Consider the following 19,257-nt stretch of genomic DNA (forward strand, 5'->3'; position numbering starts at 1 on the left):
ATGTTGAGGGCTCAGACCCTACCTCCCTCTGAGCCTCAGCCCCCTTTTCCCCACTCAGACTTTCTCCCTGGGGGATTGTCAGGGAAACTTGACTGCTACCCAGTTTCTCCTTGGCAACTGCACAGGGCAGGGGCTGCTCTCCCTGTGGGTGACGCACCTCCAAGGGAGGGCCCCGCCCCACAGCGGACGCTGACTTGGGCTCGTTGGGCAAGACCAAGGTTGCCTAGGGGGAAGTTACTCATCCTGGGCTCAGGTAAGAGGGCCAGGGTTGGGAGGCGGCACTCCCAGGGGGGGACGCCGAGAGAGCAGGACCGAGCCATGGACCCGGGCAGGAGAGCGTGTACCCCAGCGGTGATCTGCATAACAGGCTGGCTGTTGCTGGTGCCACTGCTGCTTCGGGAAGGTGGGTCTGCGGCCGGCAGGGATGGAGGGGGTCCTAGGGTGGAGAGTCCCCTCAGCTCCCACCGAGATGGCTGTGGGAGAAGGTCTTCCACTCTGTAGAGGTCACTGTTCTGAGAAGAAATGCACCCCTCCCACCACAGGCTGAGAGGACTGTATGGGAGAGTTCTGTCCCATCTTGGGTAGAAGGTCCCTGTCCTGGGCAGAAGGACTGGGAGATAGATCTCCCCATGGCAGAGGGGACTACGGGAAAAGTCCTTCCATCTTGAGCAGAGGGGTTTGTGGGAAGAACCCCCTACCCTAGTCAGAGAGGGCTCTGAGAAGGACCCCCCACTGTGGTCAGGGAGGGCTCTAGGAAGGGCCCCCCACTGTGCGCAGAGAAGGCCCTGGGGAAAATTCTGTCATATTGAGCAGAGGGGGATTTGGGAATGGCCCCCAAAGGTAAGCAGAGAGAATTGTGGGAAAGGATCCTTTTTTTCTGAGCCGAATGGGAAAATTTCTCCCATTCTGAACATAGAGCTGTGGGAAGAGGCTCCCCTATCCTTGGATGACAAGCTCCACGGCAGGGACCCCCCACAACATAAGGGGCTGTGGGAAGGGTGCTTCCACTGCAGGCATAAAAACCAACCCCAACCCACTGCCATGGAGTCTATTCCGACTCATAGCGACCTCCATTGGGTTTTCGGGGCGGTAAATCTTTACGGAAATAGATTGCCAAGTCTTTCTTTCGCGGAGTGGCTGGTGGGTTTGAACCGCCAACCTTCTGGTTAGCACTCAAATGGCTTAGGCATTGCGCCCACCAGAAAGGAACCCAGTGCACCCTGCGCTCTCCGGTTTTTGGGAAGGCTTTCCCTCCTCCTGTCCGGGAAAAGGTAGTGCAGTGATGGACCGTCCCGTGCCGGGGCCAGAAGGCGTGGGAAGCACCATTTCCCCTTTGGGGGAGGAGGCTTCAGTTGAGACGGCTCACTCCTACTCGGCCCCACATCCCCAGGAGCGCAGGCCCTGGAGTGCTACAGCTGCGTGCAGAAAGCAGATGACGGATGCTCTCCGAAGAAAATGAAGACGGTGAAGTGCGCACCGGGCGTGGAAGTCTGCACAGAGGCCGTAGGGGCGGTGGAGACAAGTGAGTGAGGACCCCGGTCCAGGCGCAAGACTCAGGCTGCTCTAGCAGGGCCCAGGCGCTTCCCTGATAGCCACGCCCCCTCTGCATCTGGCCACACCTTTCCAGCGCAGCCCCGCCCCTCTCATTCACGCGGGTCTGCGCCCCTCACTCCCAGCCTTCCCTTCACCAGCCAGGCTTAGGGGGAGGAAGTCTGAGAGCAGTGAACTGGGTGAGGCGCCCTGGGAGAGCCCAGGTTTGCAGCCGCGTCCACCCTTCTAGGACCTCGCCTTCTTTGCGGGCACACCTGTTTGTTTCTGTTCCACCAGTGACAGTTCTCTGCTTCCTTCTGTCCCTGTCAGCATTCTCTCCACCCAAACCCAGCTTCACATAACCCATGGGGTCCCAGGTGATGGAAGTCCCCTCCCAGAGGCTGGATTCCCACAGCCTGAGGCCCTGCCCCTCTGTAGAAGACCCGCCTTTCGCAGGCTTAGTTCTCAGCAGAAGCCCCGTTCCTTTAGAATCGGTTAATAAACTTCCCTTTCCGAGGCCCACCCCTCTCTGATCCTGTATTTTTGTTTTTGGCGCTGTCTCCGTTCCTTTAGATGCGGCTTTGTGCTGCGTCGCCCCCTTTGGCCATACCTCGTCCTAGCTCTTCCTCTGCGCCCTCCATCCATGCGTGTCTGTCAGCCTGTCTAATCCCTTGGACCCAGCTCTTTGGGGTTCTGCCCCTCTGTGTCCCCACCCCCTTCTTCCGTCTGTCATTCTTACGCCCTCCGATATGCTCTGATACCCCAGCCCTCCGATATTGGCTTATTTGTTAATTGTCCTCGAGCCAATTCCACTCATGTAGACCCTCCCTGTGTGCAGAGAAAAACCCCTCCACAGTTTTCAAGGCTGTGACCTTTCGGAAGCAGATCTCCAGGCCTGAACTTCCGAGACGCCTCTGGCTGGGTTTGAACCACTACTTTTTCGGCTAGCAGTCCATAGCTAAACTGTCTGCTTGCCTCTGACCCCGCCCCCTCTCCACAGTCCACGGGCAATTCTCGATGGCAGTACGGGGATGTGGCTCCGGACTCCCCGGAAAGAATGACCGCGGACTGGACCTTCACGGGCTTCTGGCCTTCATCCAGCTGCAGCAATGCTCCCAGGACCTCTGCAACACCAAGCTCAACCTCACCTCGCGAGCGCTCAACCCCGCAGGTGAATGGGGGCGGGGTCATAGGCCCAGGGGCAAAGCACAGCCTGGCAAGGTTGATTGTAAACTAGAGGCGGAGCTGTGCTGGTTGACAAGGGTACTGCGTGAGGACTGGGATCACGTTCTGGGGTGGGGCCAATAGGTAGTAGGCGGAAATTCATTGGCGTAGATAAAATGAGGTTGGCCATTAGGAATCCGGCTATAGGCCTGTGGGCGGGGCTACTGAATGGACGTGGCCAGTGCCGAGGTAGAAAGTAGAGCTATGCATCTGTGGAAGGCTCTAGCCCTGGGCTGCAGGGACCGAGACGTCTCATTCCCGAGCCCTCCTGACTTCCTTCCTTCTCTGTATCCTCTTGCAGGCAATGAGAGTGCTTACGAGCCCAACGGCGCCGAGTGCTACAGCTGCGTGGGGCTGAGCCGTGAGGCGTGCCAGGGTAAGGCGCCACCTGTCGTAAACTGCTACAATGCCAGCGACAGCTTCTACAAAGGTTGTTTCGATGGAAACGTCACATTGACGGCAGGTGAGCGAGTCTCGGAGCATGGGCCCCGTAGGTATTGTGGTAGCCTTTCTGAGGCATCTTGGGCGATGTAGGTAGCCCTTTACTCAAAGGGCTTTCCTCCGCCTCCAACGCATTCTGGGAACTGTAGTCTTGCGTTCTTGTCTAGCGCCTCATGTCCCAAATACATCGTGGTGACCGGGATGTTTTTGTTTTAGAGTTATTTGAGGAAATACGTTTCTATAGAGGCCTGATAGGTGCAGAATGAGATGATGGGCTATGTTGTTGTTGTGGTTGTTGTTTGCCGTCAAGTCGGCCCCGACTCATAGCGACCCCTCCTTGGGTTTCCGAGGCAGTATCACTACGGAAGTAGGATTGCCCAACCTTCCTTCCGAGGAGTGGCTGGTGGATTTGAACCGCCAGCCTTCTGGTGAGCAGTCAAGTGCCTTAGGCACTATGCTACCAGAGCTCAGTGTATTTAAGTCTCTAAGGGCCTGTTCAGGCAGTGAGAGTAATAAAGTTCTGACCCCTGAAACTCGAGGGCTTAGGGTTCCCTTCAGTCTTGCAGTATCACGAGAGATGTAGTTTAGCCTCCTAGGCTCTGCCTCAGGGAACTATGGGAAATGAAGTTCTCCATGCTTTATCCTCTGGCAGCTGCACTATGGGAGGTGTAGTTTTGACTCTTAGACTAAATTTTAGCGGTAGGGGAGAGAGTAACCAAGAGGAAGGGGCGGGGGAAATGGTGGGGAGGGACGTGGGGGATATTTGTTTTGCTCTTTGGCTGTGTGAGAGTCTGAGTCCCAGTCCATGCCTTTGTTCCAAGGCGTTGTGGGACTTGTAGTTCAGTGTACACAGCTTTCCTCTCAAAGTTGTATGGGAAACGTGGAACACCACGGGCAAAGACAATGGGACAGTGTTTCTCAAAGTGGGGCATGTGATGAGACTTTTTGGATTAAGGGATGTTGGGCCCTTCTGTCTCCTTACTCTGCTCCCACTTTACTCCTGTTGTTGTTGTTGTTATGTGCCATCGAGTATGTGACTAATAGCGACCCCTCCTTGGGTTTCCGAGGCAGTATCAGTACGGAAGTAGATTGCCCAACCCTCCTTCCGAGGAGTGGCTGGTGGGTTTGAACCTCCAGCCTTCTGGTTAGCAGTCAAGTGCCTTAGGCACTGTGCTACCAGAGCTCCTAGTGACACCAAATTTCATTCTGGCTGTGCCTCCCTTCCCCTTCCTTCTAACCACTGACCACTATGTCTCCTTCCTGCAGCCAATGTGACTGTATCCTTGCCCGTCCGCGGCTGCGTCAAGGACGAGCTCTGCACCCGCGATGGGGTGACAGGTCCAGGGTTTATGCTCAGCGGTTCCTGCTGCCAGGGATCCCGCTGTAACTCCGACCTCCGCAATAAGACCTACTTTGCTTCTCGAATCCCTCCCCTTGTCCTTCTGACCCCTCCGCAGTCCACCACTCGGGCCCCGACCACCTCTGTCACCACGTCCACTGCAGCCCCAACCACCTCCTCCTCCACTACCAAACCCAGCCCCACGCCAGCCAGCCAGACTCCCCCGAAGGAGGCAGAACCCGAGGCATCCCCGGAGGAGGGTTCCCACTTGGCTGGAGGTGCTGCTGGCCACCAGGACCGCAGTAATGTGGGGCAGCACCCCTCAAAAGGTGGGGCCCAGGACTTCTCTAATGACTCTGCAGCTCCCATGGTCGGACTGGTGACTCTTCTGTTGGCTGTGGCTACTGGTGCCTTCCTGTGAGCATCTGCATCTGGGGATGTCCCCCTACCCTACTTCCTGGCCCTGAGCACTGCTGTCCTCATTACATACCGCTTCCCTCAGCGCACTGGGCTGGCCCAGCCCCCATTCTTCCAGTCTCCCTGGTACCCTCAGCTTTTGCTGCACTGGTTTGCAGCTTTTGGGAAATAAAGTTACTGTTGTATATAACCTGCCAGGGTCTTTCAGATTTTTGAGAGCTTTTCGAGTGTAGCCCCCTCATCCCTGTGTCTCAGCCCCTCATGGTGCCCAGGACAGAGTGAGAGAAGCCAGTGCTGTCACCGGGAAGTGGGGAGAGACAGTAAGCTTCCTGTTCGCTTCCTGTTCAAAGCCATTTTGGAATCTGAGGGTGGGAGGGGAGGAATAATGCCTTCTCCTGTGGTCACTGCTGTCCTCTTCCTCTCCAGCTTTGTGGGACTCACTCCCAGGCTGTCCCCCTCTCTAGACTGTGAGCTCTTCAAGGGCAGGGACTGTGTCTTGGGGCTCTGTGTTGCCAGTTTCTGGCACTTAAAGGACTCAATAAAAGTTAAGTTACTTTGTATAGTTCTTTAAAGCAGTCATTTTACCTCATTTCTTGTTAGAATGTCTTGAAGCTGAGCTAGGGTGGGAATGCCAAGGGCTTTTAACAGAGAAGCTGAGATCTGGAGCCACTGCCCTGGGGGAAAGTTGGGGTTTGAATTCCCTTCGTTGCCCAGGAACGAGCTAGCTTGTAAGGAGTGGATGGATGCTCAGCTGCTAACTGAAAAGTTGAAAGTTCGAACCCACTCCACAGGAGAAAAGACCTGGTGATCTGTTCCCATGAAGATTACAGCCTAGGAAACCCTATGGGGCAGTTTTACTCTGTCTTACAGGGTCACTATCATCGGCATTGAGTCCCTGGGTAATGCAAATGGTTAAAATGCTGGGTTGCTGACTGAAAGGTTGAAGGTTTGAGTCCACTCAGAGGTATTTCAGAAGAAAGTCCTGGCCATCAGCTTCCCAAAAGTCACCCATTAACAGCCCTGTGGAGCACAGTCCTACCATGACACACATGGGGTTACCAGGAGCTGTAATTGTCTTGATGGCCACTGGTAACTGGTAGGGAGAAGAAAGCTCTAAGGTGCACACTCCCCAGACCCTACCCATCTGGTTTATTAAAAATCATTCGGTGGGCTCAGCCACTCCACCCCGCCTACCCAAAGGGGTCAAGGCACTGTTATCCATCTTTTCTGCACCTTAGGGACCTGGGGCCTGAATCCCACCTTCATTTCCTTCTAGTAAGTTGAAGGTTTGGTCTTAGCGGGCTCAAGGAGGGAAATCCTGGCTTGGGGTTGAGGGATCCTGGTAGGCTTTGGGAGCGCTTGATGGGAGGGGGACTGGATGTGGGGAATAGTGAATATAGTAGTAATACTGCCTATATTATTAATAATGGGCAGTAATATGAAGTAATATAAGAATAAAATAAGGAGTATAGTAACAAAATAGAGAATCACTAAGACCATGAGTAACAATATAAATAGTAGCATCTGTGATAATAACTGTGGTTCCAGGAATGTTAGTAATGAGGAAAGTCTTACCAGGGGTCAACAGTAACAATAACCATGATCTTTGTAACTCCCACGAAATGACTGGGTGGGGCTATGCAAATGAAGTGCTTGTGGCCCACCAAGGAGATTGGATAGGTTGCTAATAACATAAATGAGGTGCATGGCAACTTTGTGGGGGTGGGACCATGCAAATAAAGTGTATGACACCAGAGGGACAGCATTCACATAGAGGGAAAGCTGGACAGACAGGATACATACTTAAGAAGGGCACCAGGAGGGGGTGGTCACAGGGACAGGAGGGGAGGAGAGTTTGTTATGGTCAGGGATGGTAATCGGGGCGTGAAATCAAATGTGCACAAACTGTTGAATGTAAAACAAATTTGCTCTGTAAATTTGCAGCCAAAGCACAATAAAATTTAAAACAACAACAACAACAAAAGTCCAAATAAGGTGTATGGAACCCTAATGGACTGGTCAGTTGCTAGGTTTAAAGGGAGATGTGGGAGGCAGGGAGGGAGGAACTGTAACGGAAGACAGTGAGGCAGGGCAGTGCAGCAGTAGCAAGAGCTGCTTGGGACAGTAGGAGACTGAGGCGAGACAGTTGAGGGGGGGCCTACTGACCCACGGAGCTGAGAGTTGTAACACTTGCCAAGAAGGACTCCAGCAGGGCCCAGTGACAGAGGGCAGGAAGAAGCAGTCCTGATCAAGAAAAGGCATCCTGAGTTATTCCTATTACTTTCCTAATAAACCACTTAGTTGTAAGTGTGGTTCGTGAGCTCTGTGAGACCTTGCGCGAATTACTGAATTCAAAGACTGGAGGGAGAGTAGTGAGGGGAGGGGGTCAGTCGTTTGGAAACATTGGACACTCAGGACATCTTTAACCTCCATCTCATGGGAACCAGCTTTGTTCTGATCCTTATCAAATAAACCATTCATTTAGTTGGTGTCAGAATGGTGGGATTTACTGCCACAGCCCAGAGTCATTGAAACATGTCATTTTGGAAAAAAGGGGATAAACAGGAGAATGAGAAACCTTTGGTTTCTGAATGGGATAAGAAACACCGTTGGATTGAGGCAGCTGTTATATTGTAGTCAGTTACCTGAGGCAAAAGCTATTCACAGGAAGTAGGAGTGGTGGACCTGTCTCCTGAGGAATTGGCTAGTTGGAGGCATGTGGAAGTACAGAGTGATAAGGAAAGGGGGAGACATACAATTTCTTGGTTTCTGTTATCAGTAAAAGCTGCCGTGGCAAGGATAAAGAATGTAGGGGTGGGTTGAAGCACTGAACCAAGCCCAGATCTGGCCAGTCAGAACTACAACACTTAGTCAGAGAGTGGAAGAGTATATTGGCGTTGATGCAAGACCCACAACTCACTAGGGAACTGTCATGAATGATGATTCAAGATCCAGTTACATAACAAGTTGGGGACAGCCAGCCTGGTGGGCTGGATAAAATTTTCAGTGAGATTTGCTAACCTTGAGAAGGGAAACTTCCCCTTTCCCCCTCTAAATGCCCCCCGGAACACTCGAGGAAGCAGCTTATGCAAGCCCTGCTGGAATGGCTTTATGGTGGTCAGGGTGTTCATCAAATGAGCATGCTCCTTACACAGGTCATGGCGGATATGCTAATCATGGGAGCCCCTTTTACATGAGCACTGCATGCAACCTTGCTACTTCAATGAAAGCAACAATCCGAGAAGCTGTATGGGATCTGATGGGACAGGTGCCCCACATGGGTCTTACAGAAGCAAGAAACATAGGGTGATTCACAGGAGAATGAGAAGAGGCAATGGGGAAAGAACTCGCCCCAGCAGCATGGAGATTTTTGGATGGTTAGTAAGAAATGGGATGCGTATAGTGGGCGTGGATGGAGCTGAGACCAAGGTTTTAACGAAGCAAGAGAAGGTTGGATAGGCTAATGGGAACTCCCACCGGCCCATCAGCATTAAAGAGGCCCAACAAGTCTGTTCTGTTCACTGCCGTTGGAAGGAATTTAATGATGGGAAGTCCCACCTGGGACCATTTGAAGCAGAGGCAGGGCTGTAAGGATGACGAGGGGGCCAGAGTCTTCCGGTCCAACCTCCAGTAGGGGCCCTGAGGCTGTATGCACTTGTGTGGGTAAAATGGCCCAAGGCTGGGTAAGAGACCTTTTTGGGGATTCTGGACACAGGAGCCCAGAGTACTGTAACCCCCAAGCCTGTCAATAAAATCTTGAAGGAGTCTAAATTTGTACTGGGGGGATACGGGAATGCAATAGTTAATGGGACTAAGGTGACAGTTTGGATAAGAATGGGAAATTTTAAGCAAATCTTGAATGAAGTAGTTGCATCTCCCTTACCTGAGTGTTCCTATTATGAATATTATGTCTCATTGGAGAACACTCCCTCTACCTGATATTGTAAAACTGAAGATGTGTAAGTCTGCCCTTAAGCTGATATTGATTGGATATGCTAAATGGGAACCATCAGAATTGTGCAGACCCACTCAGGTTGTTAATTTGAAACAATGTAAGGTTCTGCCTAAGGCACTTGATTGCTAACCAGAAGGCTGGTGGTTCAAACCCACCAGCCACTCCTCGGAAGGAAGATGGAGCAATCTACTTTCGTAGTGACACTGCCTTGGAAACGCAAGGAGGGGTCGCTATGAGTCGGGTCAGTGGACAGCATGTAGCAACAACAACAACAAGAAGGTTCTAGTGGATAAAAGGAGATTCGTTCTTTGATTAAAGATGTACTAAGTCTGGAGTGTGCCTAAGGCATTTGACTGCTAACCAGAAGGCTGGCAGTTCAAACCCACCAGCCACTACTTGGAAGGAAGACTGTGCAATCTACTTCTGTAGTGATACTGCCTCGGAAACCCAAGGAGGAGTCACTATGAGTTGGATTCGACTGACGGCAGTGTTTGGTTTTTTTGGAAGTCTGGAGTGTTGATGCCATCAAATTCTCTATATAACAGCCCTGTATGTCCTGTGCAAAAGACAGATGACTCATGGAAGCTGACTCAGACTACTGAGGCCTAAATAAAGTAATGCCACCTGTGGCTTTAACAGTCCCAGACCTGGTATCAGTAGCACAGAAAATACAGTAGACTTAAGGAGACTCAGTGATTGATCTTGCAAATGCATTTTTCCTGATCCCAAACCCAGGAAAGAGCCAGCTGCAGTTCATTTTCACTCTGGTGGCATTGTTCCTGAAGACATCTGACTGCTAACTAGAAGGTTGGCGGTTCAAACCCACAGGCCACTTCCTTCCATGGAAGGAAGACCGGGCAATCTACTTCCTTAAAGATTTACTGCCTCAGAAACCCAGTGGGGGTTGACTTGATGGCAGTGAGTTTTCAGTATTGCCAAAGGGTTATTTGAATTGACTGGTTTACTGTCATGGTTTGGTTAGAAGAGACTTGGACTTGGTGCAGATCTCAAGTGTAATGATACATGACATCGATGATATGTTAATATCAAACACTGAAGAACAGGCTAGGGCTGATTTGAATACACTAGTGGCCCACATGACCAATCGAGGCTGATGAATAAATCCAGCAAAAATCCAAGGCTCTGACCAAATGGTGAAATTTTTGGAAAAAACTTTGGGCAGGAGCCACCTGTGACATTGCACAGGGAACAGATAATAAGTTGCTGTTGGCACCTACCTCCAAGACTAAGCAGGAGGCTGAATGTTTGGTTGGTCTCTCTGGACTTTGGAGAACACATAGTCCACATCTGGGAATATTTCTGGCTGTCATCCATAAAACCGCTTGGAAGAAAACTGCGTTTGAGTGGGGCCCCAAGCAACAGCAGGCTGTGTCTGAAATACAGAAAGTGGTCTCACTCTCCTTGCCTTTAGGCCATTATGATCCACCTTCAGACATGATTTTGGAGGTGTCTGCCACACGTGCTTATGAAGACTGGAGCATATGGCAAAAACTAAGAATCCTACCTTACGACGACCAATGGGATTCTGGACTAGAAAGTTTCCAGATGCTGCAGCGTGATTCATGCCATTTGAAAGGCAATTACTCACCTGCTATTGGGCATTGACTGAGATTGCCTCAATGACAGAAGGACATAATACCATCATGAGACCTGTAATATCCATAGTGTCTTGGGTGATGTCACAGAAACACTCTAATAAGGAAGGTGGTGCCCCAAATATTCCCGTAATAAAATGGAAATGTTATACAATATTCTGGTTCCCTAGTGCCACTCTGACAAGAACATACCACAAATGGGATGGCCTTAACAAACAGGAGTTTATTCTTACATTTTGGAGGCTTTAAGTCCAAGTTCAAAGTGCCAGGCTCTAGGGGCTGGGTGAAAGCCCCTCAACCTTGAGGTCCAGCTCTGCCTCCTGCTCCAGGCCCACTGGAGCTAGAGGTGTTTCTTCATTCAGACAGCTGCTGGCTGCTGAGGCTGAGAAGCCCCAAGGTTGAAAAGTAAAAAGGCACAATCCCAATATTACCAAACCACATGGCAGGCCATTAACTTAAGTCCATTCTAAGTCCCAGGGTCGGCAGAGCATAGCAGGCTGCTGAGCAACGACATGGCTACATGCAGGCTCCAAGCGTGCCATAGGCTAGAGACCATTCCCAAGGCTTCTCCTTATATACAGGAAGCAGACCACATCCCAAAGGCAGCTACTCAGCTGCTTGTGGTAGATCCCACCATGGAGCTGATCGCCAGTCTCATCATGGGGAGTAACTACCACCAGCTGCCCAGCCACTCGAACCAGGCCCAGCCAAGTTGACACACAAACATAACTACCACATACAAGAACAAGCTATTGGAGGAATGCAGGGAGGAACCCATCATACCTATGAGCAGGTAGCCTCTTTTCCCATAAGTCCTGCCCTGGAGCCACCTGGAGAAGCTGCCAGAACCCATTGCCACATGGACAGTGCCCTATGAACAACTTCCTGTTGACCAGCAGAAGGCTGCTTGGTTCACAGCTGGCAGCTCCAGGGTACGTGGACAACAATGATGTGGAAAAGTGCTGCATTAAGAACAAGATGGAAAGACTGATTGAAGAAGAAGGTAAGAACGGGTCAGCTCAGTGGGCTGACCTGCATGCTGTCTTCCTAGCTATGATGGGAGAACTGGGCAATGGTGAGAGTCCATATGTTTGGACTTCTACTTATTCATGGGCTGTGGCCAATGGCCTGGCTATATGGTGAGGCAACTGTGTGCTGGAAAATTGGATTATTAAGGGCACACCTGTGTGGGGCAAGGACCTAGGGAAAGCATTCTGGGAATTTAGAGGGGACATTAGAATGTTGATGTCATGTGCCTTAGAGTCGGCCCTGACTCATAGCGACCTCTCCTTGGGTTTCCGAGGCGGTATCACTACGTAAGTAGATTGCCCAACCTTCCTTCCGAGGAGTGGCTGGTGGGTTTGAACCACCAGCCTTCTGGTTAGCAGTCAAAGGCTTTAGGCACTACGCTACCAGAACTCCTGGACATTAGAATAGGCCTTGTCAAAGGTCATCTGAAGATCTCCCTTCCTGGATTGGGATTGGAATCAGCAAGTGGGTATGTTGGTATGCTCCCTTGAGGTGGTCAATTGGGTCCATGAAATGAATGGTTATGGAGGTGCTGCAGCAATGCAGAAATGAACTGAACCTACATACATCTTCTTGCACCCTCTGAGGAGAAAAATGCCAATAAGGGCTGCTCTGTCTGCCAGAAAGAAAGAGATTGCACATGGCTGTGGGGCAGATGCCCCAGCGTGAAGGCCTTGGACGTGGCTGGCAAGTTGGTTACATAGGACCCATGATGCCAGTGGCACCAGGCGGCTGCAAAGCGTCCTCACAGGAACAGATGATTACTCTGGACTGGGGTTTGCACATTCTGTGACAGATGCAAGTGCCAAAGACACTATTAAAGGATTGGAACAAGAGATACTGTAACAATTTGGGCCACCAAGTTATATTTGATCAGACCAAGGAACACACTTCACAGCTCGTAGGGTGCAGCAATGGGCCAAGAAACATCATATGAAGTGGACATGCCATGTTGCATACCATCCTCAAAGTAGTGGTTTGATAGAGAAATGGAATGGGCAAATGAAACATTTATTACCTAAAACAGGAGGAGATAAAGGTGTGGAGGGTGGCTCACACACCTTCATGAGGAGTGTGTGCTCACATGCAACATGATGGGGACAAAGGGAGGCTCACCACTGGACAGATTCGGACATTTCTCTGGGGGATCTGGGGAGGAGGGAATGAAGGAGGATGCTGGTGCCACTGTACAATTCTCCACATCACCCAAAATTCCTTTTTTTCCTGCCAGATGCTGTGATCAGAGGAGCAGGGTGCCCGAAGCAGGCGTGGTCCCTAAACAGGAGACTGTAACCATATCCCTGAACCTGTACACCAGAATCCCCAAGGGCCTGATGGGATGGATCGTACCTTCCCCCATATCTGGCAAAATTGGGGTTGGCAGTGAATGCTGCTGATTTCCCAGTGGTTGAGATAGCCCACTAATTTTGTACCTGTGTAACCCGACGCAACATGAATGGGAGTGGACTGAGGGGGAAGCACTTGCTAGACTGGTCTTGTTACCAGCAACCTGGGCTGGCCCAGTAGGTGAACCTCATGTCCCTTCTCAAGGTGGAAAAGGTTGGATAAAAATATATGACAAATGGAATGAAGGAGAAATAATAGCAGAAGGTAAAAGAATGAATAAATGGGTTATGGAGTGGGGGAAGTCTAACATTATGCTGATGTCATGAGAAGGACTCAGAGCAAAGGAATAATTTCCTCTCAGTTACATTTTAGGAGCTCTGGTGGCGTAGTGCCTAAGGCATTTGACCGCTAACGAGAAGGCTGGCGGTTCAAACCCACCAGCCACTCCTCGGAAGGAAGGTTGGGCGATCTACTTCCATAGTGATACTGCCTTGGAAACCCAAGCAGGGGTCGCTATGAGTCTATTCTGACTCCATGGCAGTGCACTGCATTACATTTGCATTAGTTACATTTTATCAGAGGCCAGAAAGGATGAAGATGAGACAAACTGAGAGAACCTGACCAGATGAGATGGATACCAGTACCCGACCTGAATGGTTGGTACCCTTAGGACTCTGTCCTACTGACGGACTAATTGTTAACACCTGTTTTGAACTGGTAAAATGATTGGGAGGGGAAGTTAAGTGTGAAGGAGGCTAATGGTTAGACGAACAAGGGGGTGGCCTGTGGTGCAGTGAATAACCTACTATGGCCCTTCTAGTTATATCTTTGTAATCCCACCAAATGACTGAGAGGGACTATGCAAATGAGGTGCTTGTGGGCCACCAAGGGGATTAGGTACCTTGCTAATAATGTAAATAAGGTCATGGCACTCTTGTGGCGGGGGTGGGGGGAACATGAAAATAAGGTTTATGGAACCCTAAGGAGGGAATTGGGTCAGTTTTGTCATCCCACTACGCTTAAAGGGAGACACAGAGAAAAAGGAGCAGTAACATGGAAGACAGAGACGGTGGTGCAGCAGTTGTTGTTGTTATGTGCTGTGGAGTCAGACCGACTCATAGCAACCCCTCCATAGGTTTCTGAGGCAGTATCAGCAAGAGTGATAGTGGTGAGAGACAGCTGTGGTGGGGCTCGCTGACTCACAGAGTTAGGTGCTGTCACCCCTGCCCAAGAAGGCCCAGCTGGGCCCAGCACCAGGAGGCTTCCAGCAGTGGTTGCCAGCAGAGGGTGAGAAGAAGCTGTCCGCATGGAGGAACTGTGTCCCGAATTGTACCTGTTACTTCCCTAATAAACCACTTAACTGTAAGTATGGTTTATGAGTTCTGTGAGACACTGCAGTGAATTACTGAACCCAAAGACAGGAGGAAAAGTAGTGAGGGGACGGAGAGTAGTTGATGGAATAATACAACAGTTTGGAAAATTTGCACTCTTGGGATATCTCTAACCTCCACCTCATGGGAACCAGCTTTGTGCTGATGATCTTTATAAAAGAAATTATTCATTGACCCAGCTGGTAAACAGTGGGACCGGGATTTGAACCGAGGCGGGCCAGCTTGATAGGGTACGTGCTGCTAACCACAGAGTTACAAAGCTTAAGGGTGAGATTTTGGTAACTTTGAGCCTATATTTGCTACCTCCTTCGTGTAGGTCAACCTGGTGTGCTGTGGTTACATGATTGGCTGCTAACTGAAAGGTCAGTGGTTTGAACCCATCAGCTGCTCCATGGGAGAAACATGTGGCAATCTATTTCCGTAAAGATTAAAACCAAAACCAAACCCACTGCCATTGAGTCACTACTGACTCATAGTGACCCCAGTTGGGTTTCTAAGGCTGTAAATCTTTACAGAAGTAGGTTGCCTCGTCTTCCTGCCATGGAACAGCTAGTGGGTTTGAACCACTGACCTTCTGGTTAGCAGTCAAATGCCTTATCCACTACTCCATCATAGCTCCTTTCCATAAAGTTTCCAGCCTTGGAAACCCTATGAGGCAGTTCTACTATGTCCTCTAGGGGGGCTGCAAGTCTGCATTGACTTGACAACAACAGGTATGGTTTGGTATAGGTCTGAAGGCTATGAAAGCATCCTTTCATTACCCACACTCCATTGGAGGCTTTTTCTGTTCTTTGGGGAAAGTTCCAAAATGGGGGAGAGACTGTGGGATTCTCCCTCTTACTGTACAGTGTGTGTACAAATAACTTCAAAAGTAAGAATCAACACAAAGCCAGTTCCTATGAGGTGGAGGTCAAATATTTCCCAGACTTCCACATTCTCCCAGCCGCTGTGCCACTGTGTCTCTGACAGCAGCCACGCTCTCACCCCTCGGCACTCTTCCCTCCTCTGTCTGGGTTTGCAGTAAGAGGTTTTGTAACATCTCACAGAACTTCTCAACTCTACTTACAGTTAAGTGGTTTATTAAGAAAGTAACAGGCTACAACTCAGGATCAGGATCAGGAAGCATATAGGCCAAGTCTGGAAGGCTCCTCTCTCAGCTCCCTGAGGACTGTCTTCCTCAGCCCTCTGAGGACAGACCTCTTCTCAGCCCCCTGAGGATAGGCTTCCTCTCAGTTTCCTGAGCACAGGCCTCCTCTCAGCTCCCTCAGGACAGGCTTCCATAGTGTTTTCTTGGCTGTAATCTTAACAGATGCAGATCACCAGGCCTTTCTTCCCTAACACTGCTGGGCGGGTTTGAACCTCCAACCTTTCCATTAGTAGCCAAAAGCAAATCGTTTGCACTACCTTAAGTACAGTGCCTGCATATAATAAATGCTCAGAATATAGGGAACCAATGAAGTAGTAAAGTTGATTCAAAAGAATATATGTGGTGCAATGGATTACTCAGTATGGTACTTTTAGCCATGTATGGTCTTGTAACTCCCACACAATGATTGGATGGGAACATGCAAATAAAGTGTTGTTCTTGTTGTTATGTGCCATCAAGTCGGACTCGACTCATGGTGACCCCTCCTTGGGTTTCTAAGGTAGTATCACTATGGAAGTAGATTGCCCCATCTTCCTTCTGAGGAGTGGCTGGTTGGTATGGAACCCTAATGAGGGGCTAGGTTAGTTTTGCCATCCCATTAAACTTAAAAAGAGATCCAATCCCAGAACAGACGGGGGACCTCAATACTATCAAGAAAGAAGAGTCAGGAGTGAAATGTGTGCTTTGGACCTGAGGTCCCTGTGCTGATAACCTCCTAGACCCAGGAGACAGAGAGCTGTAATGCCAGAGAAGCTAAGAGAGTGAGAAGCGACGGCAAGCATGACAGAGTCTAGTGGCAGCAGAACCAGGAGACTGTGTGAGGTGGCACAGTGGACTTCCCAGCCTGTGAGCAAGGTGGCTATCGTGGGTGTGCTGACCCACGCAGCGAGAAAGCTGAGAGACAGGAGGCTTCCTGGTGGAGCGGTGCACCCCTGGGCACATGCCAACCCACAGAGCAGGAGAGCTGAGCACGTGCAGGCAGGAGGCTTCCCCGCAGAGTGGGGTGCCTCCGGGCACTTATCAGCAGAGCTGAAAGAGCTTTGTAATACTCGCCCAAGCAGGACAGAGGCTGAGCTCAGGGCCGAGGGCCTGAGGGAGGAGCCTGTCTTGAGGGGGCCGAGGGGAACCTGCATTGCCGGGAGGAGCTGAGAGCTGCCCTGCATTGGAGAAGGAAGTCTTTGCCTACATGCTTCCCGATCCTGATCCTGAGTTGTATAGCCTGTTGATCCTGATCATGAATTGTAACCTGATAACTTCCCCAATAAACGCCCATATCTGTGAGTATGTCTGTGAGTTCTGTGTGGCCATTGCAACAAATTGTCAAACCCAGTAGAGAGGTAGAGAGTTGTGGGAGGGACAGCCAGTGTCAGAACTGGTAAAGAGTTTAGAGGGTGTGATGCAGTGAATTACTTGGTATGTCCTTTCTAGCCATGTTGTTGTGTGCCGTGGAGTTGGACCTGACTCACAGCGACCCCTCCTTGGATTTCCAAAGCAGTATCATACAGAAGTAGATTGCCCCCATCTTCCTTCTGAGGAGTAGCTGGTGGGTTTGAACCGCCAGCCTTCTTGTTAGCAGTCAAGTGCCTTAGGCACTATGCCACCAGAGCTCCTAGCCATAGTCTTTGTAATTCCCACCAGACTACTGGGTGGAACCATGCAAATAAGGTGTGTAGAATTCTGATGTTGGGATTGGTTAGTTTTGTCACTCTGACAGGCTTAAAATGAGCCCTCCTAGAGGCAGAGAGAGGATCTCACTGCCATCAAGAGAGAAGAACTAGAGTTGGAATAGAGTGCATCCTTGAACCTGAGATCCCTGCACTGGACCTCCTTGGCTAAGAGAAGAAGCCCAGCAGAGAGAGATGCCTGGCTGAGATGGCAGCAGTGGAACCAAGAGGCATGAGACAGATCAGTGGCTTTTCAGCCCACAGAGTGAGGAAGCTGAGTGCCCTTGGGCAGGAGGCTTGCTGGCGGAGCGGGGTGCACCTAGGTGTACCTATTGGCAGAGCTAAAAGAGCTTTGCAACACTTGTCTGAGCAGGGCAGAGGCCAGGTCAAGAGGCCAAGGGCCAGAGAGGTGTGCCTGAGGGCATAGCAGAGGGGAGACTGTCCTAATCAAGAATTGTATTCTGAGTGTTCCTGAACCTGAATTGTAACCTGTTACTTCCTTAATAACCCCCTTAATTGTGAGTGTTGTCTGTGAGTTCTGCGTGGCCATTGCAACAAATTATTGAACCCAGCAGAGAAGTAGCCCTGAGAGGGAAGGCTGGTGTCAGAATAAGTAAAAAGGTTGGAGGGTGGCAGTATGTCTGGCCTCTTAGGAATAAGCCTCGGGCTATTGGTGGTGACTCTTTTTCCCCCTTGTGAGGTTGGAGGAGGTCAGAAGATGCCACCTCTACTTCCTTTTTGCAAGGGTGGAGGTATGTTTGACTTACACATCATAGGAATCAGCCTTGGGTTGATGATCTTGATGATTCTCTCTCATCTTCTTCATCAAGTTAGAGGACCGACTGATGCCACCATGCCATCTTTATAATATATGTGTCACAAAAGAGCAAGTATGATATGATCCCACTTTCATGCAATATCTGGAATAGGTGAATGGGTAGAGACAAAGTTTATTAGTGGCTACCACGGGCTGGGGGAGTAGAGAAGGGGATTTATTACTGAAGGGATAGGAAGTTTCTGTTTGGGGTGACATGGAACTTCTGGAAACGGGTAACGGTGGTAGCACAGCAGGGTGAATGTAATTAATGTCACAACATTGTACACTTAAAACTACCTCAGATGGCTTTTTGTTACATACATTTTGTTGTTATGTGCCGTTGAGTTGCACCCGACTCATAGCAACCCCTCCTTGGGTTTCTGAGGCAGTATCACTACGGAAGTAGATTGCCCAACCTTCCTTCTGAGGAGTGGCTGGTGGGTTTGAACCGCCAGCCTTCTGGTTAGCAGTCAAGTGCCTTAGGCACTACCCTACCAGAGCTCCTATATACATTTTACCATAATAATAATAATAATAATAATAATAAAAGAATATCAGTGAGATAGAAGATATTTAGTAAGTGAAAGAGAAAGTATTGAAATAAGATTGCAAGGTTAGATTCAAAACTATGTCTTGTCTTACAGGGCAATAATGCTTTAATCTCTGGGGTTATATTTTCAGGTCGAAATAATTTATTTGGACCTTGTTATGGATTGAATTGTGTCCACCCAAAATATGTATTGTAAATCCTGTGGTGATAATCCCGTTTGGGAATGGATTTTCTTTGTTATGTTAAGAGGCATGTCACTGTCTGGGGGTGCTTTAAACCAATCACCTTTGAGATTTAGAAAGAACAGATGAGGACAGCGGAGCAAGCAGAGATGGGGGAGACAGATGCCTCACCACATGAAGGTCCCCCAAGGAACCAAGGAACAAGGACCTTCCCCCAGAAACAACAGAGAGAGCCTTTCCCTAGAGGCAGTGCCCTGAATTCAGACTTCTAGTCTCCTAAACAGTGAGAAAATAAATTTCTGTTTATTGAAGCCACTCCCTTGTGGTATTTCTGTTATAGTTACTAGGTAACTACGACACATCCCTACCAGACAAAAATAATTTGCAATTAATTAATCTTCTGTAAGTTAATATCTAAACTTTATAGCGTCTGGGTCCTGATCAGTAGTAAATAGTAAGACAAACCCAGGTTCATTTCCCCAGGGAATCAGCTAATCCTTGAGTGGGTCCAGTGCTCTGGTACCATATGGGAAGTACATGTAGTCTCTCTTTTTCCTTGCTTCCGAATTTTAGACTACTGAGACACATGTAATTAGAAATATTAAATG

At 49.7% G+C, this 19,257-nt stretch overlaps 1 protein-coding gene across 1 annotated transcript; it reads left to right on the forward strand.

Annotated features, from left to right (window-relative positions):
- The first annotated feature begins 318 nt into the window (after positions 1–318).
- Positions 319–4,955, forward strand: LYPD3 (LY6/PLAUR domain containing 3). Its single transcript, XM_007943121.2, has 5 exons — positions 319–403; positions 1,391–1,522; positions 2,531–2,701; positions 3,056–3,217; positions 4,462–4,955. The coding sequence occupies exons 1-5, from the start codon at positions 319–321 to the stop codon at positions 4,953–4,955; spliced, it is 1,044 nt and encodes a 347-aa protein (XP_007941312.1).
- Positions 4,956–19,257: the final 14,302 nt, after the last annotated feature.

This window comes from Orycteropus afer, unplaced genomic scaffold, assembly GCF_000298275.1.
Source record: "Orycteropus afer afer isolate SDZICR_OR568_19922 unplaced genomic scaffold, OryAfe1.0 scaffold00099, whole genome shotgun sequence".
In the NCBI taxonomy this organism is placed as follows: domain Eukaryota; kingdom Metazoa; phylum Chordata; class Mammalia; order Tubulidentata; family Orycteropodidae; genus Orycteropus; species Orycteropus afer.

Excerpts from the sequence above, each read along its gene's own strand:
- LYPD3 (XM_007943121.2), top strand. The coding sequence starts at position 319 with ATGGACCCGGGCAGGAGAGCGTGTACCCCAGCGGTGATCTGCATAACA. Across the intron at positions 1,523-2,530 it reads CGTAGGGGCGGTGGAGACAA|TCCACGGGCAATTCTCGATG; the intron begins GTGAGTGAGGAC and ends CCCTCTCCACAG. Across the intron at positions 2,702-3,055 it reads GCGAGCGCTCAACCCCGCAG|GCAATGAGAGTGCTTACGAG; the intron begins GTGAATGGGGGC and ends ATCCTCTTGCAG.